Source organism: Carassius auratus, unplaced genomic scaffold (genome assembly GCF_003368295.1).
Source record: "Carassius auratus strain Wakin unplaced genomic scaffold, ASM336829v1 scaf_tig00216644, whole genome shotgun sequence".
In the NCBI taxonomy this organism is placed as follows: domain Eukaryota; kingdom Metazoa; phylum Chordata; class Actinopteri; order Cypriniformes; family Cyprinidae; genus Carassius; species Carassius auratus.
The window spans coordinates 90,536-116,120 of NW_020528675.1; the positions used below are offsets into that span (position 1 = coordinate 90,536).

The window sequence follows — 25,585 nt, forward strand, 5'->3', positions numbered from 1 at the left end:
CTATATAATAGACATATTTTGTATTCTGCTTTCTGTCTTATCAAATAAGAAAATTAGTGTTTAATTGGTGGTTATTCTGGGCTTTTCATTTAAAAAAAAGTGTTTTACTTAAATGACCTCATAATTTTGAATAGTATCTTAGATCAGATCAGAATAAGCATTCGCACAATGCACCTGTTTACTGTATGTAGTTATATAATTGATACAATGTAACTTTTCTGAACAAAGTAAAATATATTGTTTATTCTCAAATGTGAAGGTTTTTTAAAAAACAAACAAAAACTCATTCAAAAAAAAAAGTTTTGCATTACAGTAATCATCAAATTTATATTAAAAAAAGGAAAAGAGGCGCAGAACATTCAGTGTTATTAGAACATTTATTCAAGTACACCGGTGCGTCGTTCATTTTCAGCTATTTACACAATAAATAAGGCACAGCCCACCAGAAAACGTGGGAAACCGCAGCTATCATGACACACCAAATCTGACGTGATCCAAAAGCACTGTCATGTATGAGCTGAACAGAAAAGAGTCGCTGAGGTCCTGCTCCGTCCCACTGGCCAGTGTTCACCGATCCTCATACAGTCACGTGTTCGGACAGCAGGAGATCAGTCGGTGAGTTCAGGGTTAGTCTTTCTTCAGACTTTAATGTCCTGGGACTCTGACATCTTGGCCAGTGTCTTTTTAACGCGCAGGGCTGTGAGACGAGAAGCCGGATTCTGAGCCCAGCACTCCGTCATGAGCTTCCCCATCTGCCTCAAACACTGACAACACAACACAAACACCATAAAACAAAGCTTACTTCAACAACCAGACGGAAGAAATGACAGGTGGTTAAAACAAAACATCATTCAAATTGTCCAAAATATGATGAGAAAAAAAAACTAAATATTTTGTGATTTGTTTCTCTTCTAAACTTGATTTCTTTGCTTACCATTAACATACTTTTCTAACATGGGCTGGAGTTATAACATTATTAATACAGTATATGCGATTGCAAGCTAACACTTATCTTACTAGCACAAGCTTATAATTCAGCAATGTGCTATGTCAGTGAACCATGGAAATTATTTTATTGGCCACTTAAAAATAACAATGTTGAAGGTACATGAACATAATTTGGACTTTTTGTAATTTTTGACATAATTTTTCATAATAATAAACTTGCTATCTCATAAATTTGACTTTTGTCACAATTAGTTTCATAAACCTTTTACTTGTGAAAATGGTGACTTGTCATATTATTACTTAGTATCTCATATATTTAATTTTTTCTCATAATTACGGTACTTAGTATCGCATAATTTTGACTATGCCGATTTTAAATGGTCATAATTTCAATTTATCTCATGATTTATAAAAAAAAAACATTTTAATTATAACACTGTCAATTAATTTTTTTTTTTTTTAATTTACTTTTATTTTCAATATTTAACTTTTTCCTCAGACTTTTTGTCAATTTCAGTTGTTAAAAAATTAGATTTTTTTTTTTTTAATGATTTTGATGTGATAATTTTGACTTTTTGTCACGGTAACTTTTTGTCAATTTTGATGTGTGATTTTATTATTATGGCTGTTATGGCGGTTTAATTTAAATTTCCCATTTTAACTTTTTTTATAATGAAGTCATTTTTTAAATTTAGTCAATTATAAATTTCTCATAATTCTATCTTGCCATAATCTAGAATCTTTTGGTATAATAATGACATTTAACATTGACTTTGTCAAAATCATGATTTATTTAAATATTATAATTATAATTATTTTATTTTATTTTTTTACTCCTACAGTATTTGGGAGAAATGGGTTTCATACCGTAAGGAACATGAATTAAGATAATTAACAGGGTCATTTTGATTTCATGTCAACTCAAAAATTAAAGATTCCCATTTGCTGGAAATAATGTAACAAATTATGACTAAGAAACTAAAAACTAAAAAATGTAGCTGTAACTTAATTATTTCCTGTGAAACTGAGGTACATCATTAAATCATTTTCTTTTTTTCAATGTATTATGTTAACATACACACCAGTAAACTAAACCGCTTTGCAAATGTTACATTTGAAAGTTTGATCTGTTACAGTTTAACATTTTCATCATAAATCAGCAAATAAATGTTTCCCTGAACATTTTCAAATTTCTAAATGTTCTCGCCAGTGTTACTTTAGTATCATCGAGATACTATTATAGTTGTTATTCATATTTTGAATGACTTTTTATATTGTCATTTTTCATTTGAGTTTTTAACCATTTTTTAATCTGTCTAGTATTTATAATTTTTTATTTTAGTTTTTAGGTTTACTTTATTGATATAAATTATAAATATATATTTAACGAATAAGGGGAAATGTTGCCTTGGGAACTGACTGAAGTTGGGTTATTATATTAGACTAAAATAAACAATAAAGTGTAAAACAATAAAATAATATAAAACAATACACTGCTTGAACTCAACTTAAAATAAATTAATCATTGACTGAAAGACAATGAATAAAATCATATTTTAGTAAAAAACAAACAAAAATAGAAAAACTTTAAAATGAAAAAAGAAAATATATTTTTAAAATACGAATTCAAATTATTAATAAAAACTATAATGTGATACTAAAATTACACTAAACTGAAACAAAAAGTTTGTTAAATTTTTGAGTTAGCATTTATATTTCAAGTCAAATGTTTTTATGGTTTTGGTTCTAGTTATCTATAATAACCCTAGTTTTATCAGCTAAATATTTTGTTGTAAAATGTGTAAAAGGTTATTAAAAAGATAAATATGATGTGATGAAGTCATGACTTTTTTTAATCTATAATTACGACTAAGGCAAAAAGGTTGAAGTGTAGTGTCTGTGTGTAAACGGAGAGCAGATGTGTGTTTACCTCATCACTGCTCCAGCGGTTGGGGAACGACGGCCGTATTCTCTTAATACACACCACCTCTCGCATGTCTTCATATGACGGGTCATTAGGAACGTGATCATGATACGGCAGCTGATAGTCCTCTACGATACCTGCAGACACATATCCGCATATCAATCAGTGCACACACACACACACACCAATGAGACATCACCCATTATACAACACATTCATTACTCCAGGGTTATTACTGTTCATTAAACTAAATCCAAAACCCTTTCTTATTTGTTTATACTGATGTACTACTAAGATAATAATGGAATAACTGAAATAAAATCTAATTCAAGCAATATAGACATAATTAAAAAACATTAACTAAAATTAAAACGAAAAATGTCAATAGAAAAATAAAAGCTACATTCAAACTATATAAAAAAAATACTTATACTGAAATAATATTGATACAAACAGATGAATGGAGAGCAAATGACAACGACAAAAACACCTGACAAAAAATGTAGAAAATGTCACTATTATTTATTTCTAATTTATTACAAAATATAGTTATAAATGATAAATTAACTTTAAAATTAAGAATTAAACAATTTAAGGTATCATAATAAATGTTACATAAAAAATAAATTTAATATACCGTAATAAATATAAAGATTATCAATATTGAGACTACTTTTCTTTAAATATAACTATACAAATATATTGTAATATTTATAATTTATAACTAACTTCATAATGATACATAGTTTAGTTAATATTAAATAAATATATTGTAATATTTGTCATTTATAACTAACTTCATAATGATACATAGTTTAGTTAATATTAAATAAATATTAATGTTAATGTAACAAATATATAAAAATGTACATGTGGTATAATAAATATTAAATACATATTTAGTCTTCAAATAGAAATATTAAATACATAGTAAATATAGAAAAAGACATAAATCATCAGTGCTCCACCACATATTAACAAGTTAAATGAAATCTGTATATCAGTGGCTATAAATATTAGACTGCAAATATAAACGTTTTAAACAATTTCCCAAAATTAAATTATCAGTGTGATCATCCACATCCATAAAGACAAGGCTGATATTGTGTACCTCCAGACACACACCGGCGGCCGATCTCCCACAGTATGAGGCCGAAGCTGTACATGTCGGCCATGATGTACGACTGGAAATGGTTCCTGTTCAGAGTCTCGTCCAGAACTTCAGGAGCCATGAAGCGTTTGGTGCCCACGCGGGTGTTCAGCGGGATGTCCACTTCATTAGTGTCGCTGTTTGATGAGAAACAGCAGTGTTACATTAGTAAGACTCAGTTCTTCAGCATATATGACCCTGGACCACAAAACCAGTCTTTAGGGTCAGTTCTCCAAATTCAGATTTATGCATCATCTGAAAGATGAATAAATAAACTTTCTATTGATGTATGGTTTGTTAAGAAAATCCGGAATCTGAGGGTGCAAAAAAAATTAATACAGAGAAAATTGCCTTTAAAGTTGTCCAAATGAATTCTTAGCAATGCATATTACTTATCAATACTTAGGTTTTGATATATTTACGGTAGGAAATTTACAAAACATTATATACAATTGTACTATTATTTTGAATTTGCTTTTATTTTTTTTATTTTCAGTTTTCATGTAACATTTTTGCAGTTTTGTTTTTGTTATTTTGTCACCAATAATTTTTATATATTTTTTTATTAAAAATTCTATAAAGCTTTAATTCATTTTTATTTCAGATTTAGTAATTTTAGTATATTTTTATTTTAGTTAATGGCAACTTTTGTTTTTTTTTAGTTTAAGCTGCAATAAAATTAAATATACAGAAAATATTAATATAGATAACATACTCAATGTAACAAAATAAAACAATAATTTTAGTTAAAAATAACAATGGGTAATGTTTTAATTATAGAACAGTATTTAATTGAATTTAACAGTATTTAATAATCAGAAGTATGTAACTAATAATTAATAACAAAAATCTCTGAGGACCTTAATTACAGAGACAAAATTCACAAAATTTACACTAAATAGTAACAAATAAAACTAAACTAACACAATATAAAAAAATGTAGATATATACAAAATGAAATTAATAAATGTATATAAAATTTTATATATCAGCTAAGATTGTGTACTAAATATTAGCATTAATTTTTGCTTACACTAGCTACTAAAAGAAAGAAAGAAAGAAAGAAAGAAAGAAAGAAAGAAAGAAAGAAAGAAAGAAAGAAAGAAGTAAAATGCCAAGCAGGAACATTTGAAAGGTTTTTTTGTTGTTTAACTGGTAGGTAATACTGCTGCCTCCAATCATTCTCAGGTTAAACTCAAAGACACGTAAAACCGCAGCAGCTGAACTCTGACCTGATGAACTTGACGGCCAGGCCGAGGTCAGCGATGCAGCAGGCTCCGTTCCTCTTCACCAGGATGTTCTTGCTCTTCAGGTCTCTGTGGGCGATGGCTGGTTTGCCCTGCGTGCCGAAGATCTCGGTGTGAAGATGGCAGAGGCCGGAGACGGATGAGTACGCCAGTCTCAGCATGGCCCGGCTGTCCAGCGTGGTGCATTTGAGATAGTCGTACAGAGAGCCGTTCTCGTGGTAGTCAGTGATGAGGTAGAGCTGAGTCCAGGAGCCCGTGCCTTTAATATCAGCCGCTATGAACCCTGGAGAACACAGGAGAGAGTTCAATTAGTGCATGAGGCTTAATATACTCGGAGCAAGGCTGTAATAATTAATCTGATATCAGCTAATTAATTTGAAATGACTACTAATAAACACGGTTCATTTTCCTGTAATTACCGACTGCATGTTCATCAGTGGGAGAAATTCAATAACAGTAGATAGGCTGCTAATGAAACTTCATTTCTCAGTTGTGTGTCAGCAGCTCCACTGTTGTGAAAACAGCATTGCTATTTTTCCTAAATCAGTGGAAGAGCATGAGAAGACGCAGTACTTCTGCCTGTTGCATCACTTTGTGTTTACATCCGAGTGAATGTCCTCCAGCAGCGATTAATGAAAGTGAAATGGTTTATTTTGGATGGTTCATTTTAATGAAGTAAATTCACTTTAATTTGAGTGATCACTCAAACACTTTCCCAGAAGTCCCCGTGTCTAAAATATTTAGTTAATTGAGTAGTTGACAAATAACATGGACATGCTGAGGATTTAGTTTAGGTTTTGCACAATTTATAATAAGTTTTTTTTTTTTTACTTAGATAGTAACAAATCATATAGACTTAATTAATATGAGCACATTAAACTAATAATTAATACGAAGATACATTTTTTTGAAAATTATGAATATCATATCATAAGAATATCATAATTTATTCTGTGAGCATATATATATACACATATATTTTAAATAATTATATATACACACCCACACACGTAGAACAAAGTTTAAAAAACAAAATGTATGAGTACCGTGAACTTTTAAATTAATTTTTTTAACTAAACTTTTTAATTAAAACTAAATTAAAGAGAAGGGATTTCTTGACATGATGAAAAGCTAATAATTAAATTAAATCATAAAAATAAATTATATATATATATATATATATATATATATATATATATATATATATATATATATATATATATATATATAAATACTATAAAATAAAAATTAAACAATTTATCTGTTTACCTGTGTGTCATATGAACATTAACGGACATCAGAGAACTGTGAATATGCAAATTCCTGTTAAATTACTGGAAAAATCTACTCCGAGTAAATATTTTATGTCAAAGAGGTTCAACTAAAAAAAAAGGTCTGAGAAAATCCCTGTTATATACTTAGTAAAGTATAGTAAAGTACATAGTAAAAATGACAATACGCTATATTTTATTGAAAGACTTTTGTTACATTACATTAGAATATATATAGTGCAGTGGAGATATTTAAACATCTATTATTATGAAGCATTGACTCATTTGGCATCAAACTTCAATAAAAATATAAAAATTTGTTATTTTTTCACCCTAATTATACACATACTGCCCTCATAATAGCTTCAGTGATATTAAATATTTTTATTAGTGCACTTTACTATACTTTTTCAAGAGGGTAGTGGAATAACTTTCAATGTTATGTGTTGCTTTAGCTTTGCAAGCACTACCTTTCCTATTAATATTCTGTATATCTGCTACATTAATATTGTAATAGTAGCGTAAGGAAGTTTGAGAGAGAAGGTCTCACCCAGTATATTCTCGTGTCTCATGAGGACAGTCTGATATATCTCTGTCTCTCTGAACCAGCTGGCCTCCTCTGTGGTGAAAAAGACTTTCACAGCTACTTTCTCTCCCCTCCATCTCCCCATCCACACCTCTCCATAACGGCCCTTCCCGATCTGTGTCACCATCTGGATCTGCTTGGCTATAGTGCGCTGCACCTACACACACACACACACACTATACATGATGTGATTGATCACACACTGTAAGAGCAGTGACATTTATTAATAAAACAGGAGGAATGGTGCAATATGAAATCTGTTTTATTTTTCATATTTTTTTTCTTTCCCGAATTCAGTGTTTTCCATTGTAAATTTGTTTTTAATGTATTCATTTTTTTTGTTTGTTTGTTTGTTTTATGGATAGTTCAACAATTTAATAACTTATTAAAATTAGATACATTTTAACATTTTACGTTGTAATTTTCTGGATTTTGTTTTAATGGTTAAGAAAATGTTATCTTAATCTTTATATATATATATATATATATATATATTATGTCTTATATTTTTTATGTAATTTTATGTATTTTAATTCATTTTAAATAATAACAAAAAAATTGGATTCCGTGTTGTCTTTTCATTTTCTGAATTCTGTGTTAATCAAATGAGTGTATATGACTTTTAAAAGCATTTCCGTAGTGCACCTTAGACATTCTACTAACAATAAGTGAATTTGCAACTGCGTGTCAACTAACACTCAAAAATCTGCAACTTTTGCAAATTCATATTAATTTTTGCACAAAAACGTTTGACTTTTTAAATGAAAACAGAGATTAAACATTTTGATATTTTGTGAGATTTCTTTAAAAACATAATTTTTTTTACATTTCATCATTATTATTATTAATGCTACTAATACATCTTTGAAATACAGTACATTATACTGTACAATTGCAATGCTTTTCTTTCAGAGTTTCCTCAAATGAGACCGAACTTTTAATTTGGCTGGTTGTAATGAAGATTTTTCTGTGTGTATTAATTGCACTTCTCATTCACTGAGACACACTGACTTCATTTGAACCATTCTTAGTCTTTTTGCAGTTTAATAATCACAGATACTAGTTCATGTTGTGATTTGATTAATTGTAACGTTCTACTTTTGATCTGTTCATCCAAAGTTCCATAACATTCCACAGTAAGTTCCATGATTCCATGCATGTTTTCTGAAGATGTGGATTCGGTGTGATCTGTGATCTGTGTGCAGTGTGTGACTCTCACCAGCAGGGGGAGTCCTGACCCCGAGCCGGAGCTCTGGGACTGCTCTATGAGATCCCGCAGGGATTCTCCCGGAGGAATGAACGTCTCGTCTGGATGCAGGCCGAGGCTGTAGCGCGGGACTAACTCATGACGCTTATACCTGAAACACCGCCAGACTAACATGACCAAAAGTCCACACAAACACAGCCTGGGGATTTATATCGTGGTCACAATGATAAAAATACATGAGGAGACAAATATCTTTTTAATAATGTGATCCATTCAAGTTTAGAATAAGAGTTAATCTGGTCTCATATAGCCAGACACTGTAGTTCATTCTGACCAAAAGTTCATTGTCACTTTAAGGCAAGTACTTCCCAAATTAAAAGGTTCAAAAGTACCTGACCACACCATGCTTCCCTACATCAAGAATTGCAATCATTTATGAACTACATTTGTTCTGAAATGTTATGTTTGCCTAATGAGACATTATCTAATGAAATAAACCCTTCCAGAACAGAGAACTGAACATTGGATAAAGCCAGGTTTTGTTGCTTTGTTAGATATAGACTTATTTTGTATACATATTTTCATCACTCCATAAATCAGAAAATATTATTAACAGGCAAGGGGGGAAATAATTGACCATGGTTTTAAGAATAAAATGATATACAAACAAACCCCTTTACTGTAAAGTTTTGATTTAAGTGCGGTGTAAGTGAAAGAAGCTCATACAAGTGTGGAACAGCTTGATGGAAAGTAAATGGTAACAAATCTTAACTTTGGGGTGAAGTACCCCTTTAATTAGCTTTATTTAAGAAACTGAAGTCTGTGTTTGTGTCTGTTTGGTCACTTACACACCTGAAGTAACAGAAGATGATGATGAAGGTGAGGATGAAGCTACAGACGGTCACTGAGATGAGCAGAGCGATGTGATGAATGTCTCCCATCACGTAACCTGCACACACACACACACACACAAAAACACACATTAGTATATATGTCAAAGAGGTAAACACACAACTCTTACATCATCACACTGACTCTGCTCTATGAACACTTCCTCCAGGAGCTGTGTGTGTGTGTGTGTGTGTGTGTGTGATGCTGAAATCAGAGCTACAGCACAGGTGTGAGGGTGTGAGGGTGTGTGTGTGTGTGTGTGTGTGTGTGTGTGTGTGTGTGTGTGTGTGTGTGTGTGTGTGACGGACAGAGAAGCTTCTATTCTTCTGTGTTGATTGAGGGGAGTTGTATCCTGACAGTCACAATAAACCCTACAGCTGTGTGAGAGTTTCAGACCTACATATACTTTTGGAAACAAATAACACATTTTTTTTAAGGAATGTTGCCCAATGGAAAATACTTAAGAAGTCAAATAATGTTTTATTATTATTATTATTATTATTATTATTATTATTATTATTATTATTATTATTATTATTACTATTATTATTATTCACTTCAGTATATTTTTGAGTTAGTCTATAGTTATCCAGGCTAGATTATTATTATATACTAATATACTATTACGCTATATTTAATTAGCATATTTATAGTATATTTAATATTTAGAGTTAGATTTTATTTCTAGATTCATTTATTTATTTTAATTTTAGTATTTTTTATTACTCATTATTATTATTATTATTATTATTATTATTATTATTATTATTATTATTATTATGTTTTTTTTTTTGGCTTCGTTTATTTTAATTTCAGTCTTACTTTTTTTCCAGTTTGTAATTTTTGTGCAGTTCATTTCTGTATTTTACATATATTTTAGATTATATTATATATTCATATTTTATAGACATTTTTATTTAAGCTTTTTTCAATTAAGAATTTTTTTTTAACAGGGTTGTTGCCAATGCATTTCAGTTTAGTTGCTAAGGTGTTTTGAGTGGTTGAAAGAATGTTGCTATGTGGTTGTTAAGGTATTCTAAGAGGTTTTTATCTATTATCTATTATATCTATTATATTATCTAATCTATTTTATAATTATCTATTGTTTGTTTGAGAGAGAGCGAGAGAGAGAGAGATGACAGTCTGTGCATCTCTCAGTGAGTTTAGTTACTTAAACATAGATTTTATCTCCTTGTTGCTGAGGAATATAATGCAGTGATCCAGTATCTAAGCCATTCTATTAATAAAAGTCGCAGGGCAGGGTTTATCAATGATTTAGCTTAGAAATCTGATGAAATAGCACACGTTGCGTTCCCAGATGAGCGTTATAATAAACCCAAAGATGCTCCACACATGTTAACGGTTTGTGTGGAGCAGCATTTACTGTGAATCGAGGCGCTCTGAGATACACGAACGTAACCTACACGCATGCAAATGATTAAAGTGCATATCTTAAACCGATGATTGGAAATGATTTTCATGGATTCTCGTCCGTGAAATGAGTCACTTGCAGTATTTTGCCGATTACTCGACATGGGCAAAATTCGATCAAGGATTTTTTTTAATTAAGTAGTGGAATTGGATTCATCGAATAGCGACAGCCCTGTGTGTGTTGTGTGTTGTGTGTTGTGTGTTGTGTGTGCACTCACTGGGTGTTTGTAGGGGAGGCAGTGTTGGATGTAGGTCTCTGTTACAGTAGTCCTGATCTGTGCAGCACTCGAGCGCTCGCCGCTGTTTAGAGTTCCCCGTGTCCTGAACACACACACACACACACACACACACACACACACACACTATATTAACAGGTGGTTAGTCACAGACACAATGACACTGAAACACTACAAGCAACTCGTTTAACTTCTGTAGTGTGATATTTCAAAGGAAATTTTCATTGATTGTTCACTATTTGTTATTGTAAATGTTTAGCATCACAACATGTAGTGTAAGGCCGGGACTCAAAATGGGGAAAGATAAGCTATGATTTATTCATTAATATCATTCTTCATTGTCCACATGACTTTGGCAGAAGAAGAACTTTTTTTAACAAACATTTTTTTCACAATAAGAACAGGGGCAAGTATTATTAAAGTAAATATGATTGATTTTGATTTTTAAGTTGTTTTATGTTATGATACAGGGGAATGTAAGGCAATAGTTCACTCACATTATTGACTATAAACTACTTTTATGGTTATTAGCTATACTTTTTTGAGTTTGAGGTTGAGGTAAATAATTCTCCTCTGCTCATCAATACTAGATTTATTTGATCAAATAATACAGAAAAAACAGTAAAAATTTAAAATAGTATTACAATTGAAAATGTATGATTTCTATTTGAATATATTTTAAAATGTAATTTATTCCTGTGATGCGCAGCTGAATTTTCAGCATCATTACTCCAGTCTTCAGTGTCACATGATCCTTCAGAAAACATGAAAATATGATGCTTTGCTGCTCAAGGAACATTTATTATCATCGTTAATGCTGATCACATTTGTCCTGCTTCATATTTCTGTGGATTCCTTGCTGAAGAATAGAGATTTCAACAGGACAGGGTGTTTAATTCAGTAGGGTTTTTGTTTCGTCTGTGCTTGAGGACTGATGCACTAACGCTTAAGTGGTTTATTTTGGAAATCAGAGCAGTTTGTGACTCACTCGGCACTGAAACTCTGATCCGACCAGACCCAGACAGCCTGACGTCACCACAGCCGCTCCACCCTCTTCCTCCACCATGGTGAAGCAGTAACCGTCCGTCCTGAACACACAACACACATGGAAAGCCATGGAAAGTGTGTGTGCAAGTGTAGGTTAGTGAGGCGGGATGTGTCCTGCTACCTGCATGTGTTATTAGCAGAGTCCTCCGGACAGTGATGGTAACAGTAGCACCACAGGAAGCGCTGAGTTAGAGCTGGTGCATCACTTCCTGTCTCCCGACGTTCTGCCACCTTCCCAGAATTCCTCAGCAGCATGGTGTCCAGAACATTAGCTGGCGAGGAAGAGAAAGAGGAAATGGGTCAGTTATCATCCTGGAGAGAAACTCACACAACATTTATACAACTCTAAAGTGTGCTTTATTTCATCCCTTCTTGTTTACAGAGAAAAAATAACGGCGAGGGACCGAACTGAATAATTACTCCAGATTCCCAGACTCTCAGGATCAAGACTCACATCTTTGAAGTATGAAATGTATGGCACCTGGGGAAATATGGCTGCAAATATCACATCACTCTCACTCTTTCATCTTCAAATATTTGCGGAGAAAAAACACCCCGAGACATTTTATGAAATTAAGCAGAAAGATGGAAATGAAGTTTGGACAGTCTGTCACTTGTTTTTGAGCGATATGAAGAGGTTTTTGGAGAAGTTTGTTTGAAGAAGGGCTTCTCAAACACTCGATCTGAACGGATGAACTTGTGAGCAGGAAGCATCAAGGATAGATTGCTAAAAGTAATACTTTTTAAATAAAATAAAAAAGTTTACAAAAATACAAATATACAAATGACTATTACACCACAGTCACAATTGCTCTTTCTTTAAATCAATTCAGTTATAATTCTGCTCTAAACTATAGTGAGTCCTTTAAGATTACAGTTACAGAGACACATAATGCAGATTTAAATGAACTTCCAAATTATAAAAATTCTATTTATTGTTGTAATGTTTTCCATTACACAGTGCCTCTCATAACTCATTTAATAACAGATTTATTTCAACATTAAATAATTAAGACATCACTAACAGGTGAAGTAAAATATAATGAGTACATAGTTTAATATTTTGCAGAATGCTTATCTCTAGACTTCATTTCTGGAGTGCACTAAAGAGCCGTGGACACTGATCACTTCCTGAGAAAGACGTAAATTAAATGCTACGTGGCATTTGATTCACAAGATATTTTATCACCGTCTTTCCACGGATGAAATACTGATTGAGCGATTGCATGAGGCATGAGATGTTCATTCATGTTTATTTACTTCAACTTATTTTACTGCCTTTTTTCTACACTGGCAAGACAACTTGAATATAAAATGTAAAAAATATGGTTATAAACCATACTAACCTTGCTGCGGAGCACAACTGTATACACACTTAACCTGGGGTTACTGCTGCAATAATTAGTGCATACTAAGTCAGTCTGGATGAAAATTAAGAAACACAGAGTTACGATACAGGGCTGTAAAGTTGATATGTGTGGGTTTTCCTCTCCCACAAGAGCTTGTGCATGTGACCGAACACAAACACACACACACACACACACACACACACACACACACAGATTCAGACAGTCACAAAGGTACTTATAGAAGCGGGCCGTGCACCCTTCAGTCAAAATAACCCCACATCTGTGAGCTGTTAAAAACAGAGAGGGGTGCGGAGGAATGCTGTATATAATGTTGACACCAGGACATAAAATAAAGATGCTTATTTCATGGCTCTCTGGAACACTTCATTCTGATTAGTCGTTTTCGGCATTCAGTGCTCAGATATTCTTTTAACACTGATAATCATGTTTATATACAGCAAAAAAAAAAAACTGTATGAAAAAAACAGTATAACACATATACATGTACATGAACTAATAACCAGCAAATAAAAATAGTAAATTAAAGTAAATACAATATAAACAATTCAATTAATATTCATAACATAGTTGAAAAATTATCTGCAAAGTGTGTTTCATGTATGTTTGTAAAGCATGCAAAAATACAATAAAAACTTAAAAATTAATGTCTTCTTTTATAATATAACATAATTGTAGAATATATTTATAATATAGTTTTTACATTATGATGTTAGTGTTTTATTGGACATTGAAAAAAATAAATATACATATATATATACACACACACACACACACACACACACACATATATATATATATATATATATATATATATATATATATATATATATATATATAAAATTTAATCTAAATCACATACTACTTTGCATACAGAAGACATATATATTACATTCATGTTATATTATCTAAATAAATAATTAATAATATCTCTATTTAATATATTTTTTTATAAACCTATTATCATATATCTTTATTTAAAGTAATAATATAATATAATATAATGTAATATTATATTATATAATACTGGAAAAGTAAAATATAAAACATTAAACATTTTATATCCAATGTAAACTCAAAACTATACTTCATGTTGGAGTCCTGTTCACCCTTCTGGTTTTATTTTTATGATAATGACCACCTGGCTGACGGTACATTATGTTATATTTAGTAACTTAAAGTTCAGCTGACTCTCTCTCTCTCTCTCTCTCTCTCTCTCAGCAGACTATTCTTGTCTTTCACTCTCTGTTACAAACACTATCACTAGTCTAAACTCACTAATGCACTGCTTATATTACAGAGCTGAACACAGCGCTCAAGTCTGGATAAAGAATGGAGGCTAGTCTGTGTGTGTCTGAAAGCATCCTAGCACATCTAACACACATCATTTAGGGTCAACTTTAATTGTACAAAGTACAGACACACTTCCACGGACATGTGAGTGTATATAGTAAGACTCATTCAGAGGGGATGCAACATAAACACTCACCCTTTCCCACACACACCATGAGTGTGATGCACTGCTCTATATCTCATCCCATGCCTGCATGAACCATTTATTACACATATGCACACACACATAAACGCAGACGGATTTGGCCCTCTCATGCATAGTTAAGAAAGCCCTGTGAAAACAGTCGTAAACACAGTCAGCGCTGTGAGACTTAACATATAAACAGAACAGCTCATTTATAACCGTTAACCCTAGAGCGTTCATCTTACAGTCACGCACAACTTATACACTCAACATCATGCTTGCAGAACCAGCTTTTATTTTATTTGGTCTTTGCTGGAATATTTATTGATTTCACACCCTTTTCACAACTATTTGTACTATAAACTTCTGTATTTAGTAACACTTTATAATAAGGTCTCAGTTGTTAAGATTAGTTTATGCATTAGCTAAATTAAAATGAAATAAAATAAATGTTAACTTTTGCTATGTAAAAAGTATTACTTAATTTTGAAATTGAAACAATAATATATAAAGATTATTAGTAATTATTATTATTTTAACTAATGTAATTCCTAAGGGTGGACTTTTAAAATCTCTTATTTTGGTCAAAGCAAAGCAAACTGAGCTGAACTAAATTCAGGGAATGTAAAAAATATTTGATTGTTCAAATTTATGATTAAATGTTCAAATTAAAATGATCAAAGATTATTCTGTAGTTTTGATCACTGTTAGTTCATATTAATTACTGCAGTTAAGTAATTTTAACTAATGTAATTTCTATAGGTGAAGTTTTAGAAATGTGATGCTATAGGTATAAAAAAAACATATGTTAATTTGTAACCGATACAATTCTTTAAAAAAAAAAAAAAAAAGATTTCAAAATGTGTTTAAGACTCTGGCCCTCTTCGGTCATTTTTGACCAAAAAAAAAATAAATCTTAGCTTCATCAGAATGAGATGACACATATATACACAGAAATAAACTGGTAAGATTTGTGGTAAGAAACTGGTTTTGTATTATCACTTTCCATTCCTTATTTTGGTAGATTTTAACATTTTCAAATACTGAGTAACAAAAATGCTTTCTATGTGTTCCCTTTTTAACAAGATTTTAATGTTTGACTGTAATCATTATGTAAAACCTGATACTTATCTAACCAAAAATATCTAAACCTTGACAAAAGGTAGTCTCTTAGAATGTCTAGATATATATTTAAATGCAAAACCTAAAAAGAAAAATCAATTATGTCTAAAAAAAAAAAAAACAATGGGAATCCAAAAGCCTCTGTAGATATCTATACAGGGTGCTAAAACACATATCATAAGTCAATAAACATGTTAGATTGTAAAACTGCACCGATCCCAATGACTGACAGAAATACTTTTTTTGGCTTTGTTCATAACAATGCAAGCCTCATGAATCTGGCACTAGAGATACACGATCATTCGTCACATCTGACTGTCAGAGCGCTAATGCAAACACTATTTGACTACTTTTCTGGATGTTTAGTAAATTAGTTCAAACAAGTAGTCAAATTTTCAGTCTTGCTTCACATCTAAAACTGCATAAAGTCAGGATTAAATGTATTTTAATGCACTCTATAGTAATTATAATTAGCTTAGTTAAATAACAATAGTAGTCAACAGGGTGTCCCCAGTTACACAGCGAGGTGCTCATGTGTTTCCACACACACACACTTGCATGAGCACCTCGCTGTGTAATTGGGAAAGAGGTACAACCTTTAACCCTAAAATCCAATCACTTCAGTAAGCCACGGTCAAGCCTGACACACCTGTCAATCAAAACCCAGAGCCATCAATCAAACCCGCGGGGGTCTGGAGATAATGAGTTTACACGAACGAAAGGAAAAAAGATCAATACAACAGATGCAAGAAAGTGAAACTGCTATGAGCAGAAGAATAGATAAGAGCGGATAATAGATAGAGAACAGACAAAAGAGAGCTTCAGCTGTGTCTTTATCTGCCGGGCTTTGTCAAGCATGACCGGCCGTCTGAATGGGTCTGAACTCAATCAAAATCTCTTTTTCACTCTCTGTCAGTCTGATGGTTGAATAAAACCCCCGAGGACAGAGATTTTCACACAGAGAGACACTTTTCATTCCTTTACACAGTCAGATAATCACTGTGAATCTGTCAGAGTAGCCCGACTGCTCCATAAAGCTGCTTTCTGCTCCTCATTCACAGTTTAGCCATATGTGCCAATCTGTTCTGAAGATTTAAAGGAACCTAATGTCTATATCTCACATGTGGGGAATGCTGCTGATCGCCAAAGACAATAATGTCAACTGTTTTTGCTTTGGCACTTGAAGGAATTCCGCAGTAAAAAGTTAAGATTTTTAAGTTTAAAATGAAGTTTACAATTATAAGCTGGCACTACTCTTTAAGCTTCAGGAGCTTTTAAAATAAAATAAAATAAAATAAAATAAAATAAAATAAAATAAAATAAAATAAAATTTAAATTTAAATTTTATCTGAAAACTCTTTGAAACTCTTTCTGAAAAACGGCTTTTCTAAGCAGATGAACTTCTGGTTATGAAAGGGGAGGAAATGGGAAGCACCTTTTTTGGGTAAAGCACCAAAATTAAATTAAATTAAATTAAAGTAACTGAAATAAAACAGTTATTTGAGCTGTATAGTTGTCTAAAAAAAGTCCTTTTGAGCTGAGAATGCTCCTATTTTGGATAAAGCACCAACATGAATTTGTAAAAAAAAATTATAATAACAATAAAAAAATAATACATTTTAATATTTGAACAGATAAAATAGTTATATGAGCTGTAAAGTTGTCTAAAACATCCGTTTCAGTTGTGACTACTTTTGATTTCTCACTTCCACATCCTTTCTGGATATCCTTGTGTAGACACCAAGCAAAAATAACAGGGTCGACGCTGAAAAGTAAACACTTGAAAGACAGTATATTACTTCGCACACTCCAATTTTAGACAGTTTTATTGGTATAAACTTCTCCTGTTCTATATAAACCGGAGCAGGAATCCAAACTGCTGTCTTTGATAGTTGACAGCATGCCACCAAACGTGTGCAAAAACAACCTGAATTATTCCTGCAATTGAAACATACATGCAACATGCATCTGCAATCATAACAGGCAGAGTGTGTCTCTGGTCGGTGACGTCTGAAATGCGTTTCAGAGCCGTGTGTTGCCATGGTTCGTCAGTGAGAGTTCTGCAACTGTCTGTTATGTAAATAAAGAAAATTCCACTCATATCTGGAATGAAGCAGCGTCTGGAGTTCCAAGTGATTTCAAGTCTCGGTAAAAACAGACTGCTCTATGTTAATTAGCTGGGGTGATAACCCTGATTTAAATTTCCTGGAAGCATCTTAAGATGACATATGTTTGCTGCAGGGTGATGAGACTGTCTTTATCTGACACTGCTAACAGCATTTCATATAAACACCCACTGACACCATATTAAGACAGCAAACACACAGTGAAAGACTGTGCAGATGGCTTGTGTGCAAACCGTGGCCTTGTGTTTATGTTTATAACCAGATGTAATTTACAAGGTCATCTTGAAACTCAATCACCTGACCGTTCCAGCGACCGTACACTCAGATACACACACAACACAGCCGCCACACTCAATGAAATATAAAATAAACACGCCACTTTCAAATAAACAGCCGAAGCAAAACTCAAGCTTCCATTTCCAGAGTCTTTCAATGACATGAGAGAAACAAGAATGACTCTGGGCCAACAGCGAAACCCAAAAAAGTTTTCTTCTCAAACTTTACTAAAGTATCTTTCACTAACAGTTAAACAGTGAGTGGGATGTGCTTTTGTGTTCAAAAAGACTCCAACAGAATTAAGCAATAAAGCACTTGAGGTGCACTATATTATAAATACGAGAGGTGCGTTAACATGGAGCACTGTTTTCTGATTACAGTCGGTTTAAATGTGCTTGATTTTGGGTGCAGGAATGGGCTTTTTTCTACATGATTTAAAATATAGCAAATTTTTGCAGCCAAAATCCAGTCATTTCTCTAGGAATCCATTCAATTGGGAATTTCAAAAAGGTCAAAGTTGGGCACGTGGATTCAACACAATGACCACCAGAAAGCTGCTTGGTTTGAAAGTGATTCCTGTGTAAGCTGTGCTTCATACATTGCTACACTACTGATGAAATTTCACTAATTTATCTGCACCTTTAGACAAGACTCACAACAGAGCCAGTGCAAACTTTTCAACCATTAATACGTGAATTTTTTATAAAGGCTAATGTATAGTAAAAATATTAAGCACAAACATTATTTTCAAACATACATTTCTTTTAAATGTCATCTTTAAACAAACCTACTTTGAAGTCTACTATAGGTACTGAAGAGTCCAGAGAGGTTATTTATTATTAATATTTATTAAACAACTGAGCTAACTGGAAATGAATGTAAATTAGCACCTTCTTTTGATACGGTAGCAGAACGATGTCATTGTTGCTGTTTATGATTGATCCATTGTTTACAAATGTAAATCGACACACTACTGATGCTGCACTGATGCAAAAGTTGAACTTTAAACTGACGTTATCCAATTTCATGACACATGGCTCATTTGTACGCAGAAAAAAATGCATTCCTTATGACAAATTAAAGACATCAAGAAATCAAAAATTAAGCTTTATGACAATGTTGGTCAGTTTTGAGGTCATTGTCATGCTAATACATTTTTTTTTAAATGCAGCAAATGAATGTAGTAGATACAGTACAGTCTGTATATAGTACAGTTTTTCTCTTACAGGATGGGAATGTATTGAAAACTAATCTTGCACTCTTGGGCCAGTCAACTTTTTAGTTTTGTCCAACGAAATGCTTTCTAAAATGAGAATATCCCTCCCACTAATAGCAACAGTTACTAGTCATGGCTGTGATATAAACCAAAGTTTGTAGCTATTAAAAAAAAAAAAAAAACCTGGCTTTGCTTTTCACTATGTCTGTCCAAAATTTCCATTTGAACAGTGAATATTTCAACAAGACAGAAGCCATTTCCGTGCTGCTGAACTCCCACACTTCTCACTCTCTGCTGTGAAATCTGTTCATGATTACTTCATAAGATCCTTTCAGCACAAACTGAAATAAAAGAAGGCCCGTAAACCCTCAGCTGTCCGTCCAGGTGTGGTGCAGAAACGTTCAGCCTACGGATCAGGCGAGAAGAGAGAGGTGGGAACAGGTGCGTCCACGGACACGGTCAATACTGAGGATAGAGAGATGAAAGAGAGGGCAGATTATAAAGAACAGAAGATAAAGGCATTAGGATGGACTGACACACAACACCTCCAAATACCAAATCCAGCTGCTTCCTTCCCATGATGCACTTGGGTTACAGTGAACCATAGAAATACAAAGAGAGAATAGAGTTTCCCACACTGGGGTTTGTGAGATGATGAAAAGCTAATCAAAAAATATAATAAAAGTGCATTATAAAAAATTTTAGTAAATCTAATACATAATATAATATTTATTTATATATTTATTTAGGTCTAATTAATGTATATGCGTTGCAAAATGCACATTTCAAAGCAGCTGTAGATAAAATCCTGACCATAATGTTTATAATATCTTAATATCTTCATGCCTCATAGTTGCTTTTAGCAAAATAGAACTGGGCAATAATATAATTAACATTTTGTGATGATACAAACAAGCAAGGAGTCATGTGACCATTAGTCAACATCAGAGAACTGTGAATATGCAAATCTGCCGTTAAATTACTGTAATATTAAGTTAACATAGGGTGTACTTTTCGGCTTACAAAATTTCTGAAATACTATAAGGCTAAAGAATGGACCAATAACTGGTTATAGGTTATGATGACCCTAAATTATATATGTATTATTTTTTTGTTTTATTTAATTTTTTTACAGGCATGATGACCCCAAATAATAATCGTAAATAATTGTATTTTATAGTTACTTATATATTATTTATTTATGGTCTTATATATTAATTTTTTTTATATTTTACCTAATTTTTTCAAAACCAAAATGCAACTGTTATCTTGTGATTACCTGTTGTTTTCTCTCCAATGATCAAGATTGACCAATCACTGTTTTTGGTTATTCCTGAATAAGAGTTTCCTGGGGTAGATATTTAAAATGAATTGATTTTTACATTTTAGAGTAAAAAAATGTACAATAAGACAAGAAACGCCCAGAGGTTTGAATGTGAACATGTGTTGCTCCTCATCATTAACCTCCATTAATAGTGCACTACAGCGCCGGCTCCAGGCTGACTACACACAGAGTGCTGTTTCTGAGTGTTACTGTTTGCAAACTCGCTGTTCTCTAGCATTAAAAAGCCATTAATAAATCAAGAAAGTTCAGGCTCCAGAACTGACTCACACACACACGCACACACACACACGCACACACACACGCACAGCAGCATTCAAATCCATTAAGAGAGTTATCACACAGGGACCAGAGGCTCATTCAATCCTTGTTCTGTGCTCATGAGTTCACTTACAGTAGGTGAGAGCTCACACACTCACACACTCATGCCTCACTCTCTGAACAACATAGTGTTGGGAAAATTGGGGGAAAAAAAGTTGGGAAAATCACAAAAGTCTAAATATCTTAATAAAAGAGTTACAGAAAAAGCCACAATATGCCCCTATTGCAATTTACGCATGATGCCCAAGAGACTTGTTTGTTTTTAAATAATCATAAAACATCATTATAATGCAAATCTACTGAGGATCTCTGAGTTTGGATAGTTTTAAACATAATTTGACAGAAATGATAAGTCAATAATGCTAGGCTACTAATACAGGGAACTCAGAAAGGATTAGCTTCTATTGATTCCCAGTCTCATTTTTTAATCACTTTACGGTCTAATTTAACAATTTTGGTAGAGAAAAACAGCAGATAAAATGCTTTTCAAAGTCACAATTCATTCCAGCCCATGTAAGAATAATATCCAATCAATTCTGGCAACTTTATGAGCACATCTTCATGAAAAATCCCACCTTTCACAGGAATCTTGTGGTCATTAGTGTGGAAAATCCCGTAAAGCTTGTTTTAACCAATGAAGGGCGAAGCTTGGTGAAGGGTCAGTTACAAAGCATCAAAACAGTGATTAAAACACGCAGTATTGGATTTTAATGTGCAGTATTCACGTCTGTGCTTGCGTACTTTGGATAAAACAATGGCAGATCGACTCACGCTGCTGTGCTACTGTACTCCCACTTGCCATCAAAATTTGTGACTAACAGAATTTCATGCAAACAAATCTCAGCTTCTCGGTCTTGTATGGTCTCAAATACTCTTTAGTTTTCTTTTATTCCTCTGTTCAACACCTCTGTCTTTCCCACACTCCAGAAATCCAGCGTGGAGCTACATCTGCCGGCTGTCCATCAAAATCTCTTTGGACTCCAGCCATCGACTCGACTGCAGCTGGACGGCCCGTGATATAGTCTCCACGAGCAACTTAAAGCAGAACATTACAGTTTAAGAGGGACTACGCTATGAAACGAAATCTAAATCACTTCATTTATCCAACAGGTGGCCGCTGCCAGTGAAAAGACAAACCTGTAATGGCCCATTATTAATCAGAGTCATCAGAGATTAAACCTCAAAACCTCCCAGGAAAAGAGGGTGATGAGAGCACTGGTGAAAGATGGGATATGAGACGTGCCCTCTGTCCGAGTCAAACAGGAAGTGAGTGTTTCAGACAGTGCTGTCAGTGAGGTGTGACTGAGAAGAACATCGCACAGTGCTCTTTGTTTTCTCACTTTCTGTGTTTCTCACACTGACTGAAATCAGAAATCATCAATCTAAATAAACCAATGTTGTGAAGTGTTAATCTAGCTGTCGGACTGATATAGTAACGCCAGTAAAACTTGTAACTGGCTTGACCAAGATGAGCTTGATCATCAACTAGACCAGTGGTTCTCAACCGGGGTGAGCGGGGATAACTTAAATGATAATTTAATTAATAATAAAATAACTGCACCACCTCTCTTGTACATGATCTGTGATATTCTGAGTCTCGGAGCAGCTCAAGACATTCGTGTGAAATACAAGAGCGGCTCAAAACACCCGACAGCTGCATGAGCATATTACACACGAACTACATCCTTCGGCTGGATAAAGCAAACCAGTGTCGCACTAGTAAAGTTTTGATGGATGACAATCATAATTAAGGTATACATTATTATAGTATATATATACACTGTATACAGTAGTCTTACATCAGTCGCGCATATGTTATATATTTCTGGCCTGCTAGTTTATATATCCCAAACACATTGTCAGAGGAAGTCCTCTGTACTCTGAAGACACTCAGAGTTGACATGTGTGAGTCGGCGTGATAGTGATGGAGAGGCTGAGACGCTGTGCACGGTAAATAAACTCTGACAGAGGCACCGCAGGCACCGCTGCGCTCGGTGGACAGCAGATGAGTTCACTGTGCGTCTGGGTGTCAGTAGACCGGTCTGGACTGTGTCTGGAGGTTATTATGGGATGGGCAATGATGGGAATGGCTGATGATGGAAACTTCACTCTCTCTTTATCGCTCAGGAGGCGAGAGACAGCAAAAAGTGAACATGAATGTATACAAAATTTAACACAAAAAGGATAAGAACATCAATTTCTTTACTGGCTTATATTTAATTAACTGTATAGATTTAATAAATTATAATTTTAATGAAATACAGTGGTCGTAAGGAGAATTTGAATACTTAAATCACACTTACAAACGGGCAAATTACATTGCATTAGATAAATGTTATTACATAACATAATATAATAATATAATATTATTATATAACATTAATAATTAAAATATAAAACATATTTAATTAAATAATATTAATATAATTTATATAATATTTTATGAAATTATATTTATAATTTAAACAAATCTATTTTATTAAATACTATATTATATTATTGATGGCATTATTAATATTTCATATTTTTATTCTAATTTTATACATGTATGATATTTATTCATTTGTATTATTAAAATAATTTACATGTTATAATTTATTGAATAATATGGTTCAATATATCATTAAATATCACAATCACACTTTAAGCAATCACTGTTTTAAAATATAAGTTTGAAATAGTTTGAAAACAAAAGATTTACTAAAATAAACCCACTAAAAAGTAGAAGACACTGAGCAAAGTGAAGTTAGTGAAAAGAAAAGATCCTGCAGCACTTGAGTGTGTCTAATGCATTCAGACAGTCTCCAAATCATTTTTGACGCTTCTGTGCAGCTGGCCATATTTGGTTTATGCTTCAAAGGGCCGACAGCAAAATAACATTTATTACAGCAAATACAAAATTAGATTCCGTCGATATGATTATTTAAAATAACAAAGAAAAAATGGCTAGAAAAAGAAAACAGTCAAACAAGTTTGTGAGAAAGAAAGTCTGTTGTATAGATGAAACACTGAGTGATTTCAAAGCCGGACCTCCAACTGTGTGTAAAACAAGTGTTAGGCAGCTGAGAGGCTGATAGCACACTACCCAACAAGAAACACACACAGCAACACCTGGCTGACCATTTGCCACACCATCACTAGCACCAAACATGAGGTGTGTAAAAGTCCAACATACAAAACACCATAAAGCACATATACTGTACATACTAACTCTTATAAATTACATTGCATCAGATAAATATCATTAAACTATACACATTTATGTTTTACTAATAATAATTATAATTGATCACCAAATTAATAAAAAAATGAAAATATTTTGCTATAATATATTATTGTAAATAATATATATATTCTTCTTTAATTTAATATATATATAATATATATATATTCTTCTTTTTAATTGAATTATATTATGAATACAAATAGAAAAAATTAAAATAAATAAATAAAAATGATTTAGACAAATATTATATTTTTATTGACTATTATATTATAGTTAACATTATTCATATATTGAATAGTATTATTCATAATATTATATTTAAATCACCTTTATTACTAAATAAACTGTATATCTCAATCCCATTTTAAGCAAAAACATTTCATGAAAAGTAGTTTGTTAGGATTGAAGCTTTAAGAGATTGACCAAAAAAAATGTAGAAAGTAAAGGTAGTAAAGAGAAGAACGAATTCCGTCTAGACGGGGCTGTAACCATCATAGATGTCAATGACTGATTCATAAACTTATACATTTGTTCTCCCAAATCAAGCATATTTGCTTGCCTCCATATACCAATGCGACTAAAAGGAGAGCAAATAAATAAATAAATACTTTCAATGAAGTCAATGTAAAAGACCCCAGTGATTTCACCTGTCTTCAATGAAGTCCTAAAAAATTGATCTTAATAATATGCTCAAACATACCAAGACACCACAGTCTGCCAACGACATTCCACATTCATTCATACTAACTGTATGTTAACCATTGATAAAGACATCTTAGAAGAAACCCCTTGACACTTGGATGGAACTTAACTGAGAAGTCAATCAGAATACCCTGAGCTACACAACAGCAACATCTGAGTGAATGTGAATGTGTGCGGCGATCCGTAGAGCAGAGACCAGCTGCATTACAGATCCTGCATCAGACACACACACAACTGCAGTCAGTAAGTTCTGAAGGTTGACACTCACCCAAGTTCTCCTCCACCAGTCCAAGAAGTCCAATGACCAGCACACAGACCCAACGCAAGCGAGTCCTCAAGAGATCCATCTTCTGTGAGCGAGCGAATCCCTTAGCTGTCTGCTCAACACACACTCTTGAGTGTTTGTCTGTGTGTGTCCTCTACAGAATGTGAGAAACCGCACACCCCGCAGCAGCCTCGATCACAGCTTCAC

The 25,585-nt window shown here is 33.0% G+C and overlaps 1 protein-coding gene across 1 annotated transcript; it reads right to left on the reverse strand.

Moving 5' to 3' along the window:
- Positions 1-363: 363 nt before the first annotated feature.
- Positions 364-25,585, reverse strand: LOC113098764 (bone morphogenetic protein receptor type-1B-like). Its single transcript, XM_026263796.1, has 11 exons — positions 25,382-25,585; positions 12,060-12,210; positions 11,880-11,979; positions 10,874-10,976; positions 9,186-9,282; positions 8,346-8,484; positions 7,091-7,283; positions 5,255-5,552; positions 3,984-4,159; positions 2,879-3,009; positions 364-764 (listed from the first exon to the last, which is right to left on the reverse strand). The coding sequence occupies exons 1-11, from the start codon at positions 25,458-25,460 to the stop codon at positions 639-641; spliced, it is 1,593 nt and encodes a 530-aa protein (XP_026119581.1). The 5' UTR covers positions 25,461-25,585; the 3' UTR covers positions 364-638.